We start from the raw sequence: 19,427 nt of genomic DNA on the forward strand, positions 1-19,427 counted from the left end.
CGAGCTCATCGACCTTGTTTGTGAGGAGAGCCACTTGCTTAATCAGCGCTTCAGTCTTGCCTTTCTCTGAGTTAACTGCATCCTCGACCTCGCTAATGCGATTCTCTGCTTCATCCATGCGACCGGAAAAATCCCGCACATCCCTCTGAACATCTTGAATTGCCTTAAGATTTCCGTCAATTTTTGTGGCAATGTCATTTCTTATCAAGTCAAGCTTTTGAATGACATCAAAGTTATGAACCGTTTCAGCAGCCGCTACTTCTGACGGGAGGGTAGCGATAGGGCTCGTGTTACCTGTTGAGCCAGCAGAGCTGCTAGCTAGGTTGCTAGCTTGACTGCCAGCATCCACCTTGTCGTCCTCCTCGGTTGGGGAAAAATTCGCTTTAGCGGCGTTCTTTGTCTTTTTCATCGGCATGATAGCGAATATGTATACTGGAGAGGTGTATCAAACGATTGGTGTTCGTGTCTGTGATCTTAAAGGATAGTTTCCAGGAGTTTAATCGAAAGTTGCCGGGAGCTCACACAAAACACGTGTGCCTAGTTCGCTGCCATAACCACCCGTACTGTTTTCCTTAGTTCGTTTAGGCAGCGGTTATTTCGGTCCCGTCGTCGTTTCTCGATGACTTTGTGAGAGATGGGAATTCGCTGCAAAACAGAGGGAGAAACAACATGAGCACATGGAATATGGAACCCGAAATGCGACTCCGGATAGGATGTAGTTAGCAGACCAATCACAGCCTTGCAGGCTGCGTGAGGCTCGCATAGCTTTGTTAAAAAACTTGGCGGACGCACGCAAGCCGCAAGAGGGGGTACGCAAGCACGCAAGAGGCATGTTGCGTGTCTTGCATGCTTGCGTGCCTGCGTAAAAACCGACTATAAATCGGCCTTCAACAGCCTTGCTGTTTTTAGTCGCAAGGCTGTGATTGGTCTGCTAACTACATCCTTTCCGGAGTTGCATTTCCGGTTTCATGCCCCCATAATACCGGCAGAAACCACGGAAGATTTAGAAGAACGAATATGGACCAGATAGAAGAGCGTTTGCCAGAGGAGATCCAAAAGTATGACCACTTGTATAACCCTTTACTGACTGGCGGATTTGTCCGCCAGAAAAAGGCTCTGAGGAGCCGCAGTGGCGATGTAAATAAACAGTAGACGAAGAAGAAAGAAGCGTCTCTAAGGTCGTCCTCGACTTAACACGTTACTCCGCCTAGTGTTCTGGCGGGGAATTGCTTTGCAACACGCGCAACCCTTGGGGAACTATGAACCAAAACAAGTCTGTAGATGCAACTGCGTGGCCAGCCACAGTTGCAGTCGCAGTACTATAAATCGGCCTTAAGGCCGGCGCATGCTTCGGGCAGCGCGTAGACAAGAGTTTGTCCACCGGCAGCAGCGCCCGACTCATGCGGGGGCCCGACGGAAGGCGGGAGGAACGAAGACCTCAGTCTTTAATTGGCTCAGGCACCGAAATTAAGCACCGAAATTAAGCACCGAAATCTGCGTTGCATTTCGGTCTGGGTAGGTACCGGTTGTATTGGAACCGGTTCTCGGTACCCAACCCTAGTGTTGACTGGGTAATCACTTCAGGAACTTGTACATAGTGGTGATGAACTGGTGTTAAAACACATCCTCATCAGGACAGACAAAGGGACTTCAAATACAACAGAGTAACAAATACAGCTTTCTAACTTCTGTTTTCATTTTACTTCTGTTCTCAGATCGATGATAAGGAGTTTGACATTCCCCAAGTGGACACACCTCCCACACTGGAGAGCATCCTTAATGAGGTCAAGTACATGTGATTGTACTGCATCACACACTGTCAACAGAATAACTACACTTTAGTTACAAAGTCATATTAATCAGGTTTGATTAGCTGATTAACTTCTTTTCTTCTGTCTAAACTGTACACACAAAAAATGTTTTCGATCCACATTCTGTTTTTATTTTTTATGTGGGCCTTTGTGCCTTTTCAGAGAGTGAAATTCTATTCAATTAGACATTTTATTTTATTTGTATTGAGCCAAAACATTATATACATTATCTCAAAGCACTTCATATAGTAAGGTCGAAACCTTAAAAAATTACACGGAAGCCCAACATTTTCTACAATGAAAAAGCTCTTTGGTGACTGTGGAGATAAAAAAAACTCTCATTAACTGGAAGACAACTAACACTCAATGTGGGCAGCCATCTGCCTTGACCGGTTGGGGTGAGCGGAGAGCAATGGGAAAGAGAGGATTGTTGGGTGGCAAAGAGGGGAGAGAAGAGGGACAGTGGATAAGAGAGAGGAGAGAGACCAACAGAGATAAATGGGAAATGTATGTGAGAGAGGAGGGGGATGATATGTAGGAGTAAATCTGTCGACCTGGTGCTCAGAGCACTGAGCACATTTTTTGACTGAGGGTCAAAAAATGAAGTTAACCCGAATCTGTTGTCTGGAATGTCAATTAAGTGGAACAGTGGAAGTCAAGACAAGAAAATGGTAGAGTCCTATCTTCAGTTACATTCAAGTTTCAACCCACAATGATGCCATTCACTGGTTTGTGAGCTTCTGTTTTGAAGCCACAGTTTGGCATTTTGTGCAGCGCTATCTTCTTTTTTGAAACCATATATTAATGTGGAGCCTAATTCAGAGCTCAACGACATTGGATGCCCACCTGCCACCAGCATCCATTGGACCGTGCCAGCTGTAAATCGCACTTCCACGCCCTGTTTATTAATCAAGTTGTTATACATCAAGTGAGAAGTAGAGTTACTTTCTCATTGACTTCTATAGAAACAACCAGTGGAGTCGCCCTCTGCTGGTCATTTTATAGAATACATGTTCCAGGCACGTCTGCATTGGCTTCACTTTCTGCACCTGGCATCTACATCAATTCTTATCTAGTAAGAGAATATCCAAGGTTGTCAGGTTCCCTCATCAGCCCACCCTCATGTCACTTTAGAGTCGGTTTGTGTTTATTATTATTTTGAAAAACTGCCAAATTCAATAAACTGACAATAACCTTGTAGCTGAGCTGTGTTTGTTTCGTCATCCTGTGTGTCTGCAGCTGGACGATGAGGAGGAGCCCTTTATGTTGGAAGACACATGCACACTGAGCACAGATAACATGGATGCTCATTCCTGTGACACATCCTCTCTGGCCAGTTCGGACAGTGGAGACCCTGCACATCTCAAACGGCATGCACTCACACTCACACACACACACACACACACACACACACACACACACACACACACACACACACGTACACACACACGTACACATACACATACACATACACACACACAAACACACACTGATGTTAACACCATCTCCCCTCCAACAAAACACCAAACACACACTAAGATGCTCACAGGCCAAAACCTTCATTTGTCACTGGCCCACACACGCACAAAGACACACAAACACAAAAAAGTTATTTATGTAATGCATTACCTGTCCTCTCACCTTAATCTTAACGATAACTGAATGCTCAACCCAAGCTCCTAACCAGAGCTCCTAACCCAAGCTCCTAACTCGAGCTACTAACCCAAGCTACTAACCAGAGCTACTAACCCAAGCTCCTTGCCCAAGCTACTAACCCAAACTCGTAACAAGGGCTCCTAGCCCAAGCATGCCCAATGGTTCTATCCTTGGTCCATTTCTCTTTGGTACTCCAAAGAAAACACACTTACTAAAGGATGTGAATTGTGTATCTCATTGTCTTGCACAAGGAAATAAAATATCTTCTTTCTGTGCGTTTGTGTGTGTCTGTCTTGTGTTCATGTGTGAAGAAAAAGGAGGATGGTGGATCTAAATGCAACAGTTCATGGGTCTGTTCTTCGACACAGCCTGCTGAAAGGAATCTCTGCACAAATCGTCTCAGCTGCTGTGAGACAATCACACACACACACACACACACATACACACACACACACACACACACACTTACCTATCTGTGTTTATTTAGGAAGATCATCAGATTCCTTTTCCCGTACCATTGCAGATTTTGTTTCAATGGTGTGAGAAAATTTGTTTGTATTTCAAGACTGTCATCAGTTTTGGACGTTTGTTTATTGTAGTTTTTAAAAAATACAAAATGTATATCTTTTATTTAGGATAAAGTGGATGCTGGACTGCCAACTGCTATAGTGAGTATGAGTTTATTCAGCTTTAAATCAACTGAACAAAGATATGTAGTGTTCTAAGGAGTTATTTTTAGACGAATTTGATGACGCCATTATGTCTCTCTTTCTATGACCTTTAATGGCCGTGTACACCTTATTCATGCTCTATAAGATACATAAATATCAATTCAGATGTCTGTAACCATCTATGGGGCTGTTTTGATGTTTCTGTCAACTACAAACAATACTGTAGAGATACAGGAAGCAACATGTAAGGTTCTAGTCTAAGGGGATACCCTGTTTACAGAGAACTTTCTTCTTATCTGTTAAAAAAGCAAGAAAGAGAATATGAGGGTAAACGCATGATATGATTGTTAATAAAAATGCAGCCCAATGAGAATATTGCCACATGTGTGTCTGTGTCAGTCTGTTCGTAGTGTTGAATTGTGTGAGTGCAAGTGGAGGCAGAAAGTTTGATATTGTCTTATTTATTGAAAATTGTTTTATTTTGTATTTGATTGTGTTCAGACAGTGTCAGGTGTGATTGCTGTGGGGACGTCTCATGGTCTGGCTCTGGTTTTTGGTGAGTTAACTCTCCTACATGCACAGTGACTCATCTCATTTAAATATTTTTTCAATGCAAATAAAAGTGTGGTTAGGTTATTTCAAATTAAAATAAGTTTCCATAGGTTGTTGTTTTAAAAAACATGAAGTTGATGAACAAGACTACAGACTCTTCATGGCTAAAAGCCATTTCATAATTCTGTGTTGAATAAATGCTGATGTAGCTGCCTACACTGCATCATAGCCTGACATGCATCTCTCTAGAAACTACAGAAGTACCGTTTGATTCAGATCAATCATATCCTCGAGTGTTCTCTCTTTTCTGTGTCTCCAGTCATTTCAGCCATAATAATGTTAATCATTAACTAGTCCAAATCCAACACAATCCCCTCAGTCACAATTGTGTGATATAAAGACCAGCTCGTGCTTATCAGTTAAATTGTCGGCTCTGCATTAATCCTTCATAGAAGAATAAACTAGGCCATGTGGTAAATGTGTCGTAACTATGGCTGAAAGTCTTCATGTACATGATTGTTCTGGAGAAAGTCACACAGCTGTATAGCTAACAACTTTCTCATGGATAGGGCAGGTTATATATCAGTTTTTGTTGCTTTTATTCAGTGAAGTACTAATTTCTTGACTGAGTGAATTGCATCACAATAATTGGAGCGTCACTACCTTTCTAGTTTTCTTAAGTCTTGCTTTAATTCATGCATGTTGGAATTATAACAAGGAGCACATTTTTTATGTTTTACAAGATTCTTCCTTAGAGATTCTATAGAGTCTTGTGCTACTTGTAGATAGTTTGCAGTGCTATTGACAAATCATAGATCATAGGGGAACTAAAGTTTTTAAAGGATATCTCTGTGATATTCGGGCTTAGTATTGCATTATTTGTCATTGGAATTATTTCTATTAGTAGATAGACATCTAGAAAATGAGTTTTTAAATGATGGTTTGTCGTCCAACACCAGGAAATCCTAGGATTTTATGTTGTGGTCTGTTTTGTGTGGGATTGTGTTGGAGGAATATTAAATGTTTAAATGTTGTTTAAATGTTTAAACATCAACAAATTTGACACCATATCTTAGAACAAGGTCAAGGGTGTGATTACAACAATGAGTGGGTTGATTTACACACCAAATGAAACCAATTGAAACGCCAACATTAAGTCTATCAATGTCAATCAATCAATCTTTTTTTTATTTGTATAGCCCATATTCACGAATCACAATTTGTCTCATTGGGCTTTAACAAGGTGTGACATACTCTGTTCTTAACCCTCAACAAGAGTAAGGTAAAACTCAAAAATTAACTTTTAACTACTATACTAGCCACTATAGTCCACAGTCATTGTCCACTAGCGCCATCAGGATTCACCATCAGCTGCCACCTCAATCGTGGTCCACCACCATTATCAGATGCCAACACGATACAGGATCCGCCATTATTATCACGATCAGCCAGCACGATACAGGATCCACCATACAGGATCCACCATTACGATCACGATCTCTGATACGCGATCCACAGATAATAATAAAATCGCCTACAACAATTACTGTATCGCCTACAACAGTGGATTGCAAACTTTTTACAGTCCCGTACCCCGTCAGACATTCGATCTCCAGCTAAGTGCGATAGGACACGAAAGATGGTGAGCTATGCAAAACGCACATCAACTATTTTCCCGCGTACCCCCTAAAGCACTTCGCGTACCCCTGGTGGTACACGTACCCCAGTTTGGGAACCAATGGCCTACAACAATTACTGTATCTGTTTTAAGGATTAGGCTTGTTAAACCCAAGATATGATTCATACTAGAGTTTTATTATTATTATCATTGAATATAGAAAGATCAGTCCAGGTGCATCAAACTGTCCAGTCATGATGGCCTAAAATTATGGTCAAACCGATTTTAAGCTTGTACAGTGAACAAGTTAGAAGCTTTTACTGAATCTTTGTAAACTTGTAAAATTAAGCACCATTTGTGCTTGAGTAGAAAAGATTTGTCTCAGTGGAAAAAAAAAGAGAGAACAAATAATGTGGTGACACAGACACTGGTAAAAGTAGATTTTGTGAACATCTGAAAACAGGTTTGATTGCTTATAAAACTCAACACTCATAGTTCCCACACTTTGCATGAGACCTGAAGTTAAAAGTATTGACTATTATCTTTAAATCTGAATTTTATTTAGATCATGACAGTCTGATCAGAGGGCAGGGGGTTCAGCTACGATCATCTCCACTGTGGGTCCTGAAAAGTGTTGTAGATTTTGAAGGACAACATTGTGGACTCTTCTATTACATTCAAACCACATTAGATATTTATTATTATTCTGAGCAGCTTCATGAAATATAATGAAGCCCTCCCATGTGACAGATCAGCCCATGCTGTCCTCCATCTTCAGAGTCTGCTCTACATTTCTGTCAGTGGACCATCTGCCCTCTAATAGGACAGTTTCAGTTTGTGTTGTGCTGTCCAATTAGATTCAGGTTTAAAAAGCCAGGCCAAAGCCGTTTTTAGACATGACTTCTGGAGAATTGGGTCTGGACTTTCTCCGGTTGTTTCCTTTCACACATGAACAAGCAGGAGATACTCCCTCTGATGTTTCTTTAATTGTTGTGTCTTACTTGTGTTAAAAACTTCCCTAACATCCCCACTCGCTCGTGGTGAATCCTGCAGAGCATTTCCTGCTGTGTTCTCAGAATGGCTCCTATGGATTTTTCGGTTGGGGACTGGCTGGAGAAAGTCCGCAGAAAGTCTGGAGGCTCTCACTTGGACATTTGCATTCAAACTTACTGCCCATCCAGAGAATGTGCGTAGGATCTCTGGAGTTGGGTGCATGTCCGAAATCAGCTTAAGAAACTCTGATATCCTTTTTTTACAGATTTTATTCACACCGCCTCATTTACAAATGGTTTGAATTTTTAAACTGATATAATTCCAACCTTATAGACTGGAACCCATAAGAAACAGCCCCATCAACTAGACCTGTGTGTATTAGGGGGTATCATCAGCCAAATTAAATCTGCATTAGCTCAAATTCCCATACAGGTGAATTGTATCTATACATGGACAATGCAAAAGAGAACAGTATCTGATGGATCAGCTTTTCAAAATCACACATCCAATAACTAGGATTCAGTGTACACTCATACTTGAAGTGTTTTGATTAATGAACACCACAGTTGATTGAGGTTCTTGGATTATTTTATTAAACTCACTGTCGGTTTACAGTATAGTTTACATTATAACAGTTGGATCTTTATTAACTCAGTACATGACAGTATCACTGATATCCACCCTCAAGATTGCTTCACCTGAGTCAGACATGGAGGCACTGACAATAACATAATCGCCCTCATAAGGAATGCAGGAGCCGTCAGCTTTTGCTCTTACAAAGTTGTTTTCACCTCCATTATACATACTATCATACAGATTGTAGTCGCAGTCATTTCCTCTTTCAAAGATGCCCACAGCAAAACAGTTGGAGTAGAGCATCCGGTCATAGGGCACAGAATACATGACAGCCATGACGTGGCTGTAGTCGTTCAGATCGGCATTGAAAAGGTCGTAGGTGAAGACGCCGACGGCTCCAGTTGCACAGCCGGTGGTCTTGTTGAACATTGCGCTGCCAGCAGAGCAGGGACCCACCATGGGTGGCAGAGGGACCGCACAGTGGCCGCTCTCAGTGAACACCCTGAACACAGAACCACAATGTGTCAGACAGGTCCGACATAAATCTTTTGTATCAAGTCAAACCATCAGTTTTAGACTAATGAGAGACAGTTTGTCAGTTCACCCACAAGCAGTCAAAACTATTGCATAATGTCAAATGCCAATTAAAATATACTGCATGTCCAAAAGTATGTGGACAGCTGAACATTTCAGCCAACACTTATTACATTTGGTTACAGGAGCCTTAGTAAAGTCAGTCAGTGGTTTTCCAGTGCAGTGTTGCAGGATGTGATGGTGCAGGCCAAAGACATTCTACACCAAACTGGGAAACTAATTTCTCTGTGGACCAAATCTGAGCTGCTCATGGTAGCTTAGGTTAAAAATGTATTTAGATACACAGAATAAAGAACGTGAATTACGTTCCTCACCACCTACATGAACATGACTCAAAGAATGGACTTATTTGGACTTCAGGAACTGTTGCAATAATGGCACTTTAATGTACAAAAGAGTATGTGAGTATTCAGACACACTTTAACACCCACAGGGTGTCCCAACACGATGCAGTTTGAACAAGCAGGTAAACATGTAAAACCGAAAACTGATAACTCTTTTTGGGACATCATGTAATTGTCGCTGCTCACTAAATAAAAGGCCAGAGTAAAGAAGTTTGGGGATGCTTCTCACCAAATATTACTCAGTGAACTGCTTACGTCAGGTTTAAAATGTACGTCAGAAAATGAGCAACACATCACCTTGGGTTGGCCAGAGTGTAGGAGCTGGAGTTGTTGTTAATCTCCACGGCGCAGTGGCGATGAGGCATCGTGATGAGGTGTGAAGTGGTGGCAGGGGAAGAGTCACGTCTAGAGACAGGACACAACTGTTTCAGGGATTGCAGTATCTCTCAAGCAGAGAGCAATCATCTGTGCTTTGCTGATAGTCATGTCACAGTTTTACAGGAGTCAGACTAATGGCTTTGGATATAAAAATACATCAATTTAGGATTGAAGGGGAAACACAAAGAAAATAAGACACCTCACTAAACTACTAGTCGTGTAATTTTGTCTTTGAAGATTTTCAGTCATCTAGGTTGTGATTAGGAGTTAGTACAAAGATGTACATGGGCAACTTTAAAATAAAGATCTAATAAAGTCATATCAAATCATAAAAATACTTTGAATGAAGGATATGATCAAAATGGAATTTGGACAAGAAGGATCTATTTTTTTCACGCAATAACATTGAGTAACCTTCATGTGGTTCTCAAGAAGTCTGGAACTAGATACAGCCTTGGGAGCTCTGCCAAGTGGGAGGTGACAGTAAAGGAAGTGAAGCAACAGACCTGAGTCAGTGTTTCCATGAACCTGTAGTTGTGTCAGGACAGAAATCTTCATATTCTTCCACAATCTCACCAGGATTATATCTGATGTTAATATTGTTTGTGTGTGAAATATAATTAGACAGGTTCATTGAATGAGTCGTTGTCGTGACTTACCCAGTGTATAGGGAGGTCAGCTACAATCTTTGCATAACTGGGTGAATGAAATAATATGAAATGTCTAACTATGTAAATCAGTCATTGTCAGAAACATAAAGCAAGATCAGTGAACTGTGTTTCTTTATACATGCTTGCAAGCCATTATTTGCTTTTTTTCTTTCATGTGATCTACTGCTGTAAAGTCAAAAGAATCTTGACAAACTTAACCTTGCAGAAGCGGCTATGTCTTCATCACTGTTGCTCTACTAGTCTTAGTAATATCCATAACTATCCCTGCTTTCATCTGAAGCTAGATGATAATTTTATGGATGGCTCAACAAACTGAATGGGTGTTATCACAAGATGCTATTGGGCAAATTCTTTGTCATGGTTAATTATATTAATGTTTAATTTGGACATTTTAACTGGTGGATCCAAAGCAGAGGAGCTACATCACTAATTCACAACCACTGAATTCATTCATGGGTGAAAAAATCTGATGAACATTTTGAGCCAAATCTCCAAATTTATAATGGAGTTGACAAAATGTGCCTAAAACACGTGATGAAAAGAAATCTACAAACAAATATCAATTACCTGTAGACTGATGATGAGTTGTGTAGAAAAATTAATTAATAGAAATAGTTATTCAAACTAAACTTGTATAGCATAGAGGTGATAGCAACATCATTCCACACTAAAGTAAAGATGTCTATTGTCTAACCATCAAAACTAAAGTGAAAACCGAAGTACCTACCTTTCTATGGTCTGCAGGAGCGGTTGTTTGAAATGATTGTTGCACCAGGTTTTAGGACGAAGTCACATTGTACTTGGGGTGCTCACACAGTGGCTTTTTATTGAACCAGCTTATCAGCCACTTTAGGCCCCAGTTGACTCCATCCTTATCTTCTGTCTGGTTTCAGCTCCCTGCTCACCTGTGTTCCCGGACCTCGCCGACAGCTTATCAGCACGGCAGGATTGTATTAGGCTGATTACATCAACCTAGGTTTTTGTTTGTTTAAATCTTTTAAAGCGGGTAATTGAGGGTATTTGTACAAGGCGGGACGTCAACAGGGAAAGGACCTATTGATCTGCTAGGGTAACAAAACAAAAGTATATGAGGAGGAGCTATCTCAGTCATGAGTCGCACAGTGAATCGGAGATGACCCAAACTATTCAGTAACTACATTATCTACTGTACATTAGTATTTGTCAGAATGATGAAGTCTTTGTAATCCTTAAAATCTGTGGCCACGGTGTAATAACAATTCAAGTTGTTCAACAGGAAGAAAAGTATTAAAGTATTAAATCAATCTCTGAAAAGTTGAAGTTTGTTTATAGCTCAAGTAATTCATAAAAATGTTTACTCATTCTGCGTCCAATGATAATTTACCTCCCCATGACCATAAATTTGGCCATGGCACTGTCAAAGGTATTGGTGAGAAGTCCTTAACCAGAGAGAGCAGGCTGTCGTCATGTATTTCCATTTTGAGCTGCCAGTAACTGTTAACTCTGATATGGGGGCATGACACACAGTCATTGCTACTGGATGCTGTATCAATCAGTATTCACAACATTTCTCTTTTAAAGCTCTGACATCACATTCACTGGGTCTTTCGATCAGTGCTGTGTCTTTAAATCATTTGGGGACGGCTCAGGTAGGGAGGTTGTCCTCTAACCAGAAGGTCAGCGGCTCAGATCCATGCCGAGGTGTCCTTGGGCAAGATGCTGAACCCCGAGTGGCCCCTCATCGATGTTGAATGCATTAATTGGAAGTTGCTTTGGATAATACCATCAGTTAAATGTAATTTAATGTAAAGAACATAAAGGACAGCAGTAATGACAGTATATCATCAGTGCAGCTTATAGTGATAGTTTCATCTAGGTACACCCTTAGGGCTTGATGTAGTTAGCAGCAGTGGTCTTTGTGAAAGAGCCTCATCAGCATCATCTCAGTCACACGAGTGAGATTATTAGTGGCAGTGTCATTGACTGATAAAGAACAGAGAATGTGTCAGACCTGTGAACCAGCAGCCTGCGCAGCATGAACAGGTAGAAGAGGCAGGAGAGAGCCAGGGGCTGAGGACTAACTTGTGTAGACACACTCACATTTTAGAATCTCAGTATGTGGATGGTTTTTCAGCATCAAGGTATCATGTATAGTAGTTTGGGTTTTTTCTGTGAAAAAGCTGCATAGACAGTTACTGTAGAAACTAAATGTTTTCTTAAACATATGAACAAATAAATGTAAGTCTACAATGTTGCAAAATATGGAGATCATTTTCAGCTTTCAAGTTTTTATAAGGCAGCATCAGCAAGAAGAGAGTGTGAGTGAACATAAAATGCTTTTGTAGATTTATTGTAATTTCCAGGGGTAAATGTTGAAATATGAGATCTGCTGGTCTCCACAGAGTGTAGGACTCTAACTGTGATGTGGTTTGGCTTGGGCTGACCCATGTCTCTTTATATTGCTGACATGATGATGCCTGGGCAGGAAAAGGTATGAACATCCCTGTCATATGGCTCGCCTATATTTAATTTTGTTCATTATATATATTTTCTGGGCTCTGAGCTGTCTAAGCTCATGTCCATTTTGTTTTGGCTGAGATACTTTGGTGCATGCTGTGTTCCTTGAGCTGGATATTTCCTCCAGTTCCTCATTTGCTTCCAGTGTGTTGTGCCTTTGTTGATATGCTGTTTTTTCACTGTTAAACTTGAGGACTTGGACAAAGATTCATTTTTTTCAAAATTAATTTTATAATCCATACATGTGTACCCTGCTGCAAGGGGTAAATGTCTTTCATCTCCCTCTCCAGATACCAACCAGGCCCTGCGACTCTGCCTGGGCACCAAGACAACTGGGGCAGAGTTTGGAGCTGTCTCCGCCCTCAGCATCAACCACGATTGCTCACGACTTCTCTGTGGATTTGCCAAAGGACAGGTACAGTGTACAGTGTACTCAGACACAAAGACCACAATCAAAGGCTTGTTGACTCTGTTGATTAGTTTAAATTGTTTAATAGGGTGTAAGCAGGACACTGATGACATGGTTTCCACTGAAGCTTTGAATACAGTGAGTTGTTCTGATGAGGGCTTGTGGCACTCTGAGATGGTTGATGACTCTTTGACTTCTGTGCCTATATATGGTTTTGTAAGACATGTTTGATCATACATATTTATTTACATTCCACTTTAAATACGCACAATACTCACTTCTGGTTAGATGCTAAACTGCATTTCGTTGTAATTGTACTTGTACTGTGCGATGACAATAAAGTTGAATCTAATCTAATTAGGTTTACATCTGAGCCTGTCAGAGCTCACAACTGTTATTTTACCAAAGGAATCTCAATGGATCATGACTGTGCAACAAAATATTAGGGCCTTATTAAGTAAAAACAATATGATGGAGCCAGGGGGAATGGGAGTAATACAGTGCGGCAAATCCATCCATTTATGAGAAGAAAAAGTACTGGAAAAATTTGAATTTATAAATTCTGAAATGTGCGAGATAGAAATGATCTGAGATTAAAGTCCCTGATTAATTAAATTGTGTGCAATAGTGTTTGTGTTTGGACAGATATCCACATTAGCCACCATCGCTGCTTGTGAGTCTATTTGGTTGAGAAACTTCTCCAGAATCACATAAGCCTTCTTATGCATATTATGTTCCCCTTCATTATTGTGTGGGTGTCAAAAACATTGAACTACTAATCTTTACCTGAGTTGCAGAACCGAGGAAGTGGCACAAGGTTGTTTCTACTGAAAATACATTTATATTTGGGTAGTTCACTTGACGATTGAATTTCATTAGAGGCTGTTTTTCATTGTGTTCAGTTAACCAGGAGGTCAAGTAAAGGCTAGGCAATATTTCCTCTCTGGAAAACCACGGACATGTCCTGCCTTTGATTGACTTACTCTGAAATATTTATCCTCTTATTTAGAAGTGGGTATACATTTGGCTGATTGAAAAACAAGTGAGTATACTCTGCTAACCAGTGTATACCCTGCACTACACCACTGCAGCTAATGATATAGTTTCCATGGTGCAGAGCAGCACTTTCAGTTGACTAATCTTTGCCTCAATCATGACAAACAAATTACATTTATTATAAGTATTGGTATCACTAAAGGAGGCAGAGGAATTCCATTGAGCAACTAAATATCCAACACATTGTCCTGCTTCAAGTGCTGAACTGTCTGTCTGTCTCTCTGTCTGTATGTATAACTAGATTACAATGTGGGATCTAGCCAATGGGAAACTGCTGAGAACTATCACCGATGCCCATCCTCCAGGGACAGCTATACTGCATGTTAAGGTACACATAAACCATCCACATAACATAACCATGACAAAAATATTTACTGTTTCACACACAGAATGTGCTCTGGGAGCTTCCTGGTTTGGATCTGATTTCGGTGACTTGTTATTCTTTCCTTGTTTTTGTGTTTAGTTCACAGATGACCCAACTCTTGCAGTGTGCAATGACAGTGGAGGATCAGTGTTTGAGCTGGCCTTCAGGTAACTGAGTGGTCCAGCCTCCTTCTATAGACTCTGATAAGTGGTCTGAGCATCTGGGAGTGAAAACTGTATCTCAAAGTTGAAGCAAAACAAACCTTATAATGTGAAACTTCATTAAAGAAACAATATTCACACAAACACTTTATCCAAGACACAACAGACTAGCAACTAGCAAGAGTTAGAAATCGTTGCATGATTCAAAAGACACATTTTGTGTTAATAAATTGTTTGATTATTGTGAGGTCGATTTTTAGTTTCTGGTAACGATATATGTTCCTCCTTGTTTCCAGGAGAGTAATGGGGATGCGCACCTGTGACTCTCGATGTCTCTTCAGTGGTTCTAAAGGGGAGGTCTGCTGTATTGAGCCTCTGCATGCTCCTCCAGACTTCAGAGACCATCCCATCACACACTACTCTCTACTGGCCATGGCCTCGCTCACTAAAGTACACAGCACACACACACTCAGCTCTGTTCAGTGCATGCTTTGTCCTTTACTTATCTATTTAACTTTGGGTTTGAAACCCTCCTGTGTTTCTTTCACCAGATTCTGGTCATTGGCCTGAAGCCCACCCTGAAAGTTTGGATGACTTTTCCCTACAACAAGGTCTGTTTTTCATTCTGCTACATCAGCTTGTTGTTAATAAGTGGTGCAGGTTGGCACAGATTGTTATTATGTTTTTAGTTAGTGTCAGCTAAGGAATTCACACCAAGTAGGGTTGTAGATTTAATGGTAGCTGACAATTTGTGGTTCTGTGTCTTACTCAAGGACATGCTTCAACATAAAGGCCTCACTGTGTGGCATGATTATGAACATGTCAATCATCATATCAATATGGACAAGATGAAGGCATAATGGTGGCCACTTGAACCGACCTTCCTATTAATAAACAACTTGAACACTAGACTCAAGCTGCTTTCAGATATGCACTGAACTCCGGATAATCTCCTGTCCTAGTCCAATTCTGCAAATAGTCTATGTTCATGTCTGAAAACTTCTCTACTCTGCTTAGCTAGTTAAAGAATGAAACCAAAACTAAATCACAAATTTAACCAATTGCCACTGACATGGTGCCACATAGGGGAGAGCGGTGTAATGTGGTACATCGGGTAATGTGAGACACCCCCTGTATCAAGGCAAAGGAACACATTTGTGGTCATTTGACCATTATGTTTTCACGCCCCTCCCATTCCCCTCTTGCCATGTAGGAGAAGTTGGTGCTGGTGCTGTGGAAAGTATGGTTTATCCCAAAAATGGGTTAGGGTTTTTTGCATGTAAAAGTACATTTTCTTGCTTTGAACTTAATCAACCGTTGTGTAAAAACAAATTGATTCAGGTAGAAAAACTTATATCATACATGTTGATGAACGTCCAACATATAAATCCATGTGATTGATGCTAGCTGAAGATTAGCCTGAATCGCTAAAAGATGTTTTTTTTCTAAAATGGTGGCTGTGGGGTAAAGTGGGACCAAAGCTCTGGGGTAATGTGAGACACTGTCTCACTTTACCCCACCATGAAGCACAAATTAAGCACAAGTTAAACAAATGAAGCACAAATTAAGTTTAGTCTTAAACATATTCTAGTGTTATATTACATTATGTATTTTTTATTTTTAATGTCATGAACATTGTAGAAAAGCCATCATGCCAAGACACTACACCAGGAAGACAACCTGGGGCCAAACACCCCTCGCAGAGATGGAGAGTGCAGCTGCTGAGGTCATGCAAGGAAAGAAGTCCTTAAGAAAAGCTGGAAGGGATAGAAATATTGATAAGATAACCCTCAAAAGGTTCATAAAGAAAAAAGAGAAAGGGAAAGTAAAATCAGTAGCCTGGGGTGCAGTAGCTGCCCTAGAGGGGAGCAAATGTAAAAAATGTCCACAACAACAAACATTCTGCTGCATGCTTTATTTCATCAGATTACCACCAAATAAGAAAACATGTCGCTCAGCACATTTTCAACAAACTGTAAAATTCCTGTCTCAGTTCCAAAGTCCTCATAATTTTACTGCAGGCTCACTGTAATCTTATTTATTTTATGTCATGTTATTCCTGCTCCTCCTAGTTTTATCAGGGAAAATGTCTGTTGAACAGTGATCTCAACCAACAGTGCAGCACCACATTGAGCAGTTTTTTAAGCCAAAGCAAAAAAGCATTTGGAACATAATTTTAAAAGGTTAATGAAGAGTAACTGATGTGATGCATTGTTTCATCAGTCGGATCCATCCAGCGTTCCTCAGCTGGCCTGGCAGTTTGTTACTGTTCAGAAGACAGTCAACCCTATCCTGGCTTTTTGTAAAGGAGACACCGTCCACTTCCTGCTGGTATGTGCTCAAATCTTAACTTCAATTTAGCTACAACTCTGTTTAAAGCTTCGTTTCTTCTCTGCTGGGATTTGAAACTAACGTTATGAATAATATTTTCAGTTATCACAATTCATTTAGTGTCTGTTTCGGTGTGCACTCACTGACAATTCTATAGGTTTGATTTACAATCCACAGACAGCCTTCATTTGTAAAACATGCAAACACAGGTGTGATTACTGTTTGACTGTCAGAATGAGATGACAGAATGTAATCTGTTCCAATGCAGGTTACAGCTTCTCACCCTGGAATATTATTTCATCTGAAGCATTATAACAAAGTTATATCATGAAAGTACACAATACATGCTATGTAATGTTTAATATATAACAAGTGCGTGTTTTGAGAACCACAAAGATGCTGTTGAGAGACAATTGACAATGAAAACATAACCTCCTGTGCAGAGGTAATAACAGCAGCAATGATTGAGTTACAGCTTCAGTATATATCTATATAAAAATATCCAGATGCTTGTCTCAGTATATCCTGAGAGAAATGATGAGTGTGGAATAACAGTTTATCATGTTTGAATGTTCTCCTCTGCACCACTGCATGCTCAGGTTAAAAAGGAGGAGATGGGGACCATCCATGTCATCAAACAAAGACAACTCCACCTCAGCTGTGACATCATCAGCCTGAGTGTAAGTTCCTAACTCAAGACAGTGGGTCCGTTCCCAGTGCCCCCCCCTTTAACTGCCCCACTCTATATTCAGCAGGTGCTTTAGAGCCGCCTGTTGAACTTGATCTGTTTCGGCTTCCTTGTAGCTCTGGATCTGGGCCACTTTCACTTCCAACAGAAAATGTCTTTGCAGAAATTAACAGTTGAAGAGGGGACATCCATGACTTGTTCTCCCCTTTTCTCTGTGTCTCTGCAGTGGATCAACAGTCGCACACTGGTCCTGGTAGACAGCCATGAAAAGCTGCACGTTGTGGACCGGCCCAGTCAGGAGATTTTGGAGATGCTGGACTTGGAGCAGGTGCAACTGGTCTATAACAGCCGACATTTCAAATCGCTGGCTACTGGAGGGAATGTCTCCCAGGCTCTGGTGAGAGGGAAAAGCTGATACAGGATCAGAGGTCAAAGTTCAATTTTTTTTGGCTCAGGAGCAGAGGTCAAGTTTAAGATAAATGCTCTTTAATTTAAAGTGCTAGCGATAATGGATTGGATTTTAAAGGTAAGGGATGACAGCTGAGGATGTTGTATTTAACCCTTCCGTCTAGTGTACCCCTTTTCAACCAAAAGTTCAGAGAACTGGGAAACCAGGATCTAATCTAGATAATTTAAAGTCACTCTTTAACCTGAAGATCTGTGAAACAAAGCCAATTAGACTGATGATTGCAGATTCAATTTTCACACACAAGGAAATGAAACAGAGATATCCTGTTGCTGTCTGTTAATGTTGTGAGATCCTGAGGTTGGAGTTGGATGTGATTGATGAGTAAACATGGTTCCTGTGGAGGTGAAAAGGGAGGTTTTAAAACTAGTGAGAAAGCCATCACAGTGAATCACTCACTTTGTTCTAACACTACACTTCCTATCTTGTCAACTCACTTGACCTCTTTATTATCTCCCATTTGTTGGCTACCTTACTCGACTGCCAGGATCGGTCAACTTTTCTCTTTCTCTGAATATTTCATCTGTTCTTTTCCTCTTCCTGGTAAGTCTAAGAGTTTATGTGTGTTTCAGGCTTTAGTTGGAGAGAAGGCCTGCTACCAGTCGGTTTCAAGCTATGCAGGACAGATCGTCTATTTGGGCACTAAGGTGATGTGTTTCATTATTGCACTTGTTGCCTGTGTGTGCACAAGGTCTTTGACCTTTACTGCAAATTGATTAACATTAGTTGTTGATGACCACTTTGAAAAGTAAGTGCTGACTAGCGTTGCAGTGAAAAGTGCAGGAATATATTCCTCTAAATCACACTGACCGGCTCTGATATGTCATCAGCGATGAATTTACATGACTTGCTCAAAGTGAGGAGGCATTAGACTTGTCTCTCTGGAAGATGTGACCAAGTAGGAAGCTTGGTTTTGCGGGGGTTTCTCCTTCTTTAACAGTGTGATATTGTGTTGTCTTGCAGTCATCTCACATTATGACTCTACGAAACTGGAGAGAGGTATGTATATGAGTAATTACTGTAGTTTCATACAAATCAGCAGTAAGTGATTGGTCCAGTGTTACATTAATCAATCAATCAATCAAATTTTATTTGTATAGCCCATATTCACAAATTACAATTCGTCTCATAGGGCTTTAACAGGGTGTGACATCCTCTGTCCTTAACCCTCAGCAAGAGTAAGGAAAAACTACTAAAAACCCTTTTAACAGGGTAAAAATACGTAGAAACCTCAGAGAGAGCCACATGTGAGGGATCCCTCTCCCAGGACGGACAGAAGTGCAATAGATGCCACGTGCTCTAGCAGCATTTGATGAGGGTGACATTATGGTCACATAAGACTCTAATTATTATCTTTATCTTTATTTCAACTTTTGAAAGGATCTGATGCAGAGTCTGTTTTAATTACATTACATCACATTACATTTAAATTAGCTGACGCTTTTATCCAGGGCGACTTCTAATAAGTGCATTCAACCATGAGGGTACAAACCCAGAACAGTAAGAATCATGTAAGTACATTAGCTTCAAGCCTAACTATAATTTACTACATGTAAGTGCCGTATAAGTGCCACTATCAGATGACCCTATAC

General features: G+C 40.6%; 2 protein-coding genes across 9 annotated transcripts in view; one reads left to right on the forward strand and one right to left on the reverse strand.

Annotated features, from left to right (window-relative positions):
* Window positions 1–19,427, forward strand: part of vps8 (VPS8 subunit of CORVET complex) — a 75,041-nt gene that overhangs the window by 21,557 nt on the left and 34,057 nt on the right. For 7 of the 8 annotated variants that reach the window (XR_008341471.1, XR_008341470.1, XR_008341472.1 and 4 more), the window contains exons 2-16: window positions 1,716–1,784; window positions 3,051–3,181; window positions 3,779–3,875; window positions 4,103–4,135; window positions 4,640–4,694; window positions 12,651–12,775; window positions 14,067–14,153; window positions 14,289–14,356; window positions 14,647–14,800; window positions 14,902–14,961; window positions 16,574–16,681; window positions 17,281–17,361; window positions 17,596–17,766; window positions 18,408–18,482; window positions 18,799–18,834. Coding sequence is in view for 4 of the 8 variants with exons in the window: in XM_053435719.1 (XP_053291694.1) it covers window positions 1,716–1,784; window positions 3,051–3,181; window positions 3,779–3,875; window positions 4,103–4,135; window positions 4,640–4,694; window positions 12,651–12,775; window positions 14,067–14,153; window positions 14,289–14,356; window positions 14,647–14,800; window positions 14,902–14,961; window positions 16,574–16,681; window positions 17,281–17,361; window positions 17,596–17,766; window positions 18,408–18,482; window positions 18,799–18,834 (1,350 nt within the window). In the remaining 4 variants the exon portion in view is untranslated. The remainder of the gene's footprint in view (window positions 1–1,715; window positions 1,785–3,050; window positions 3,182–3,778; window positions 3,876–4,102; window positions 4,136–4,639; window positions 4,695–12,650; window positions 12,776–14,066; window positions 14,154–14,288; window positions 14,357–14,646; window positions 14,801–14,901; window positions 14,962–16,573; window positions 16,682–17,280; window positions 17,362–17,595; window positions 17,767–18,407; window positions 18,483–18,798; window positions 18,835–19,427) is intronic. The other variant, XM_053435720.1, reaches the window with a different exon arrangement.
* On the reverse strand, window positions 7,589–9,225 carry LOC128453077 (DELTA-stichotoxin-Hmg2b-like). Its single transcript, XM_053435723.1, has 2 exons — window positions 9,113–9,225; window positions 7,589–8,379 (listed from the first exon to the last, which is right to left on the reverse strand). The coding sequence occupies exons 1-2, from the start codon at window positions 9,178–9,180 to the stop codon at window positions 7,953–7,955; spliced, it is 495 nt and encodes a 164-aa protein (XP_053291698.1). The 5' UTR covers window positions 9,181–9,225; the 3' UTR covers window positions 7,589–7,952.

The sequence above is a fragment of the Pleuronectes platessa genome, chromosome 12 (assembly GCF_947347685.1).
Source record: "Pleuronectes platessa chromosome 12, fPlePla1.1, whole genome shotgun sequence".
In the NCBI taxonomy this organism is placed as follows: domain Eukaryota; kingdom Metazoa; phylum Chordata; class Actinopteri; order Pleuronectiformes; family Pleuronectidae; genus Pleuronectes; species Pleuronectes platessa.